A 7500-nucleotide genomic window follows, 5' to 3' on the forward strand; every position below is an offset into this window, starting at 1 on the left:
ATCAAAGACAACATTCAGCTTCACTTGGTGGGAAACACTACCGTTGCACTAGTCCACATCATCATCATCATGAGTCATGACCTATAACCTCAGCAAAGGAATAATACATAATAAATGGAAAACGGTTCAACAAAAACAACTTCCTTTGTCAGTTCGTTCAGAGAGCAGCAATACAACACGGTCAGACGCTAGCTACTATGACCACCTCTCAGCAACTGTTTGCTCTATCAAATGTTGGATTGTTGCCGTCTAGGGACAAAACTCCCTCGTAACAGAGATTCTTCATCTCAGCGTGCTCACCTGTATAAAAGGATAAATACATAGAAACATGTTTGGTTGACTCACCACTGACTTTGACGGGAGGACTCCTGACCAGCGGACTGCTGGACAGACTGGTCAGAACCATGGCAGCTGTCACCTTCTCCATGTCCACTTCCTCCTCTGACTTCCTGTTAAAAACAACACCAACAAACAGAGAATATTACTGGGCATGAAAACACAACAACAACAAACCGATAATGTGTCTGTGTCCAAAACGGCATTATATACAGCTCTGGCCCAAAGCACTCTGGTCCCATGTGGCTCAGTTGGTAGAGTAGGGTGCTTGCAATGCCAGAGTTTGTCGGTTCGATTCCCACAGGGCACTCACTACTGTAACTCACTCTAGAACTTCCGGCGCCGACAGAGATGGCCGCCTCGCTTCGCGTTCCTAGGAAACTATGCAGTTTTTTTTTTTTTTTTTACGTGTTATTTCTTACACTAGTACCCCAGGTCATCTTAGGTTTCTTTACATACAGCCGACAAGAACTACTGAATATAAGATCAGCGTCAACTCACCATCAGTACGACCAAGAATATGTTTTTCGCGATGCGGATCCTGAGTTCTGCCTTACAACCAGTGTAACCGAGTGGATCACATGCAGCGACCAAAAAAAAAAAAAAACGAAGCGGTCTTCTGGTCAGACTCCGGAGACGGGCACATCGTGCACCACTCCCCAGCATTCTTCTTGCCAATGTCCAGTCTCTTGACAACAAGGTTGATGAAATCCGAGCAAGGGTAGCATTCCAGAGGGACATCAGAGACTGTAACGTTCTCTGCTTCACGGAAACATGGCTCACTGGAGAGACGCAATCCGAAGCGGTGCAGCCAGCGGGTTTCTCCACGCATCGCGCCGACAGAAACAAACATCTCTCTGGTAAGAAGACGGGCGGGGGCGTATGCCTTATGGCCAACGTGACATGGTGTGATGAAGGAAACATACAGGAACTCAAATCCTTCTGTTCACCTGATTTAGAATTCCTCACAATCAAATGTAGACCGCATTATCTACCAAGAGAATTCTCTTCGATTATAATCACAGCCGTATATATCCCCCAAGCAGACACATCGATGGCTCTGAACGAACTTTATTTAACTCTCTGCAAACTGGAAACGATTTATCCGGAGGCTGCATTCATTGTAGCTGGGGATTTTAACAAGGCTAATCTGAAAACAAGACTCCCTAAATTTTATCAGCATATTGATTGCGCAACCAGGGGTGGAAAGACCCTGGATCATTGTTATTCTAACTTCCGCGACGCATATAAGGCCCTGCCCCGCCCCCTTTCGGAAAAGCTGACCACGACTCCATTTTGTTGATCCCTGCCTACAGACAGAAACTAAAACAAGAAGCTCCCACGCTGAGGTCTGTCCAACGCTGGTCCGACCAAGCTGACTCCACACTCCAAGACTGCTTCCATCACGTGGACTGGGAGATGTTTCGTATTGCGTCAGACAACAACATTGACGAATACGCTGATTCGGTGTGCGAGTTCATTAGAACGTGCGTTGAAGATGTCGTTCCCATAGCAACGATTAAAACATTCCCTAACCAGAAACCGTGGATTGATGGCAGCATTCGTGTGAAACTGAAGGCACGAACCACTGCTTTTAATCAGGGCAAGGTGTCTGGTGACATGACTGAATACAAACAGTGCAGCTATTCCCTCCGCAAGGCTATCAAACAAGCTAAGCGCCAGTACAGAGACAAAGTAGAATCTCAATTCAACGGCTCAGACACAAGAGGTATGTGGCAGGGTCTACAGTCAATCACGGACTACAGGAAGAAACCCAGCCCAGTCTCAGACCAGGATGTCTTGCTCCCAGGCAGACTAAATAACTTTTTTGCCCGCTTTGAGGACAATACAGTGCCACTGACACGGCCTGCAACGGAATCATGCGGTCTCTCCTTCACTGCAGCCGAAGTGAGTAAGACATTTAAACGTGTTAACCCTCGCAAGGCTGCAGGCCCAGACGGCATCCCCAGCCGCGCCCTCAGAGCATGCGCAGACCAGCTGGCCGGTGTGTTTACGGACATATTCAACCAATCCCTATACCAGTCTGCTGTTCCCACATGCTTCAAGAGGGCCACCATTGTTCCTGTTCCCAAGAAAGCTAAGGTAACTGAGCTAAACGACTACCGCCCGTAGCACTCACATCCGTCATCATGAAGTGCTTTGAGAGACTAGTCAAGGACCATATCACCTCCACCCTACCTGACACCCTTGACCCACTCCAATTTGCTTACCGCCCAAATAGGTCCACAGACGATGCAATCTCAACCACACTGCACACTGCCCTAACCCATCTGGACAAGAGGAATACCTATGTGAGAATGCTGTTCATCGACTACAGCTCGGCATTCAACACCATAGTACCCTCCAAGCTCGTCATCAAGCTCGAGACCCTGGGTCTCGACCCCGCCCTGTGCAACTGGGTACTGGACTTCCTGACGGGCCGCCCCCAGGTGGTGAGGGTAGGCAACAACATCTCCTCCCCGCTGATCCTCAACACTGGGGCCCCACAAGGGTGCGTTCTGAGCCCCCTCCTGTACTCCCTGTTCACCCACGACTGCGTGGCCATGCACGCCTCCAACTCAATCATCAAGTTTGCGGACGACACAACAGTGGTAGGCTTGATTACCAACAACGGCGAGACGGCCTACAGGGAGGAGGTGAGGGCCCTCGGAGTGTGGTGTCAGGAAAATAACCTCACACTCAACGTCAACAAAACTAAGGAGATGATTGTGGACTTCAGGAAACAGCAGAGGGAACACCCCCATCCACATCGATGGAACAGTAGTGGAGAGGGTAGCAAGTTTTAAGTTCCTCGGCATACACATCACAGACAAACTGAATTGGTCCACTCACACAGACAGCATCGTGAGGAAGGCGCAGCAGCGCCTCTTCAACCTCAGGAGGCTGAAGAAATTCGGCTTGTCACCAAAAGCACTCACAAACTTCTACAGATGCACAATCGAGAGCATCCTGGCGGGCTGTATCACCGCCTGGTATGGCAACTGCACCGCCCTCAACCGTAAGGCTCTCCAGAGGGTAGTGAGGTCTGCACAACGCATCACCGGGGGCAAACTACCTGCCCTCCAGGACACCTACACCACCCGATGCTACAGGAAGGCCATAAAGATCATCAAGGACATCAACCACCCGAGCCACTGCCTGTTCACCCCGCTGTCATCCAGAAGGCGAGGTCAGTACAGGTGCATCAAAGCTGGGACCGAGAGACTGAAAAACAGCTTCTATCTCAAGGCCATCAGACTGTTAAACAGCCACCACTAACATTGAGTGGCTACTGCCAACACACTGTCAATGACACTGACTCTACTCCAGCCACTTTAATCATGGGAATTGATGGGAAATTATGTAAATATATCACTAGCCACTTTAAACAATGCTACCTTATATAATGTTACTTACCCTACATTGTTCATCTCATATGCATACGTTGATACTGTACTCTATATCATCGACTGCATCCTTATGTAATACATGTATCACTAGCCACTTTAACTATGCCACTTGGTTTACATACTTATCTCATATGTATATACTGTACTCGATATCATCTACTGTATCTTGCCTATGCTGCTCTGTACCATCACTCATTCATATATCCTTATGTACATATTCTTTATCCCCTTACACTGTGTATAAGACAGTAGTTTTTTTTGGAATTGTTAGTTAGATTACTTGCTCGTTATTACTGCATTGTCGGAACTAGAAGCACAAGCATTTCGCTACACTCGCATTAACATCTGCTAACCATGTGTATGTGACAAATAAAATTTGATTTGATTTGATTTTGAGTAGAGAGGAGCTCCATCTGAGTAGAGAGGAGCTCCATCTGAGTAGAGAGGAGCTCCATCTGAGTAGAGAGGAGCTCCACCTGACTAGAGAGGAGCTCCACCTGAGAGTAGAGAGGAGCTCCATCAGAGAGTAGAGAGGAGCTCCATCTGAGAGTAGAGAGGAGCTCCATCTGAGAATAGAGAGGAGCTCCATCTGAGTAGAGAGGAGCTCCATCTGAGTAGAGAGGAGCTCCATCTGAGTAGAGAGGAGCTCCATCTGAGAGAGAGGAGCTCCACCTGAGTAGAGAGGAGCTCCATCTGAGTAGAGAGGAGCTCCATCTGAGTAGAGAGGAGCTCCATCTGAGTAGAGAGGAGCTCCACTTGAGTAGAGAGGAGCTCCATCTGAATAAAGAGGAGCTCCACCTGAGTAGAGAGGAGCTCCATCTGAGTAGAGAGGAGCTCCATCTGAGTAGAGAGGAGCTCCACCTGACTAGAGAGGAGCTCCACCTGAGAGTAGAGAGGAGCTCCATCAGAGTAGAGAGTAGCTCCATATGATGGTAGAGAGGAGCTCCATCTGAGAGTAGAGAGGAGCTCCATCTGAGTAGAGAGGAGCTCCATCTGAGTAGAGAGGAGCTCCACTTGAGTAGAGAGGAGCTCCATCTGAATAAAGAGGAGCTCCACCTGAGTAGAGAGGAGCTCCATCTGAATAAAGAGGAGCTCCACCTGAGTAGAGAGGAGCTCCACCTGACTAGAGAGGAGCTCCACCTGAGAGTAGAGAGGAGCTCCATCAGAGAGTAGAGAGGAGCTCCATCTGAGAGTAGAGAGGAGCTCCATCTGAGAGTAGAGAGGAGCTCCATCTGAGTAGAGAGGAGCTCCATCTGAGGGTAGAGAGGAGTTCCATCTGAGGGTAGAGAGGAGCTCCATCTGAGAGTAGAGAGGAGCTCCATCTGAGTAGAGAGGAGCTCCATCTGAGTAGAGAGGAGCTCCATCTGAGTAGAGAGGAGCTCCATCTGAGGAGAGAGGAGCTCCATCCGAGAGGAGCTCCATCTAAGTAGAGAGGGGCTCCATCCGAGTAGAGGGCTCCATCTGAGAGTAGAGAGGAGCTCCATCTGAGTAGGTAGAGGGGGTTCCAACAGAGGGGTAGAGGGGGTGGTCCAACAGAGGGGTAGAGGGGGGTCCAACAGAGGGGTAGAGGGGGGTCCAACAGAGGGGTAGAGGGGGTCCAACAGAGGGGTAGAGGGAGGGGTCCAACAGAGGGGTAGAGGGGGTCCAACAGAGGGGTAGAGGGGGAGGGTCCAACAGAGGGGTAGAGGGGGTCCAACAGAGGGATAGAGGGGGGTCCAACAGAGGGGTAGAGGAGGGGGGTCCAGCGGTGGGGTAGAGGCGGGGGTCCAGCGGTGGGGTAGAGGGGGGGGTCCAACGTAGGGGTAGAAGGGGTCCAGTGAAAGGATAGAGTGTAGAGGGCTCCCCAGTCTCTCTGATATGGGCATATAGCAGGGAGGCTCATCGTTTATTACAGTCCATGGCCTATGACGCTCACTTCCTCCTGAATAATGGACTATAAATCACAAACCTTGTGCAAACCCACAGAGCCTCCTATCACCATGAAGGACATTAAACAGAGCCTCCTATCAGACACAATGGGATTCTTCTCTTCTACAGGATGCAGAGATGTGTTCTAGATAAAGACGATGTGTTCTAGATAAAGACGATGTGTTCTAGATAAAGACGATGTGTTCTAGATAAAGACGATGTGTTCTAGATAAAGACGATGTGTTCTAGATAAAGACGATGTGTTCTAGATAAAGACGATGTGTTCCAGATAAAGACGATGTGTTCCAGATAAAGACGATGTGTTCTAGATAAAGACGATGTGTTCTAGATAAAGACGATGTGTTCTAGATAAAGACGATGTGTTCATCTCAGGGCCGTGGATAATAACAAGAGAGAAAATCAATACCTGCCCTCCTTCCCACTCCCCAGACATCTGTGATTTTGTCTTTAATGATATAATGAGGAGCCACCCTGCAGTCTGCACCTCCTCCATTCCCTGTCCCAGAGACAGACAGAGACGGAGGCAGAGTGGGAGAGAGAGAGAGAGAGAGAGAGAGAGAGAGAGAGAGCGAGAGAGAGAGAGAGAGCGCACGCAAGAGAGAGCGCGAGAGAGAGAGCGAGAGAGCGCGAGAGAGAGAGAGCGAGAGAGCGAGAGAGAGTGAGAGAGAGAGTGAGCGAGCGAGAGTGCGAGAAAGAGAGAGAGCGAGAGTGCGAGCGTGAGAGAGAGTGCGAGAGAGAGAGCGTGAGAGAGAGTGCGAGAGAGAGTGCGAGAGCGAGAGCGTGAGAGAGAGAGAGAGCGAGAGTGAGCGAGCGAGAGAGAGCGAGCGAGCGAGAGAGAGAGCGCGAGAGAGAGAGAGAGCGAGAGTGAGCGAGCGAGAGAGAGAGAGAGCGCGAGAGAGAGAGAGAGCGAGAGTGAGCGAGCGAGAGAGAGAGAGCGCGAGAGAGAGAGCGCGAGAGAAAGAAATATGAGCATGTTTTTTCCTGTGTAAAACTTTCACGGCCAACAAGAAGTGAAACTCATAGCCTTGGGGATTTAAATATCTTTCAACGTTTATCTTTCAGCGTGCTGCTGAATGTTAGCTAGCTCTCCAGAACTGAAATACAGCCCAACTGAGCAGACAGACAGATGGGACACAGACTGCAACACTCGTCCATGTAAACGCTTCAGTTTCTCTTTGAAAGAACTGCAGGCCAGAATGATTAATGTGATGGTTAGCAGTAAATTACACTTCGATTATCATCAGTATATTTTCTCCTTCGGGGAAGAGTGGTCAACAGACCACTCCACAGAGAAAACACATTTCCAAAAGCAGAAATGTCTGTTTCACCAGAGTAAGAATGAATCCAGGGACGATGGCTGTATGTGGTAATACCCACAAGCTATTACTGTACAGCTAGAGGACCAGAGGGTTACTGTAGGTCAGTCTGGGAGAAGCTTGAGGAGCCTGTGACGTACTGTGACGTAGCCATAGAGTAGACCAACACAGAGCTCCACTGTGACGTAGCCATAGAGTAGACCAACACAGAGCTCCACTGTGACGTAGCCATAGAGTAGACCAACACAGAGCTCCACTGTGACGTAGCCATAGAGTAGACCAACACAGAGCTCCAATGTGACGTAGCCATAGAGTAGACCAACACAGAGCTCCACTGTGACGTAGCCATAGAGTAGACCAACACGGAGCTCCACTGAGACGTAGCCATAGAGTAGACCAACACAGAGCTCCACTGAGACGTAGCCATAGAGTAGACCAACACAGAGCTCCACTGTGACGTAGCCATAGAGTAGACCAACACAGAGCTCCACTGAGACGTAGCCATAGAG

General features: G+C 49.5%; 1 protein-coding gene across 1 annotated transcript in view; it reads right to left on the minus strand.

Annotated features, from left to right (window-relative positions):
• Positions 1-193: 193 nt before the first annotated feature.
• LOC112236016 (zinc finger protein 704) overlaps positions 194-7500 on the minus strand; it is an 85177-nt gene continuing 77870 nt past the window's right edge. The window contains exon 3 of the mRNA XM_042309980.1: positions 194-449. Coding sequence (XP_042165914.1) covers positions 209-449 — 241 coding nt within the window. The 3' untranslated portion in view covers positions 194-208. The remainder of the gene's footprint in view (positions 450-7500) is intronic.

This window comes from Oncorhynchus tshawytscha, linkage group LG31 (assembly GCF_018296145.1).
Source record: "Oncorhynchus tshawytscha isolate Ot180627B linkage group LG31, Otsh_v2.0, whole genome shotgun sequence".
NCBI classification, from domain to species: domain Eukaryota; kingdom Metazoa; phylum Chordata; class Actinopteri; order Salmoniformes; family Salmonidae; genus Oncorhynchus; species Oncorhynchus tshawytscha.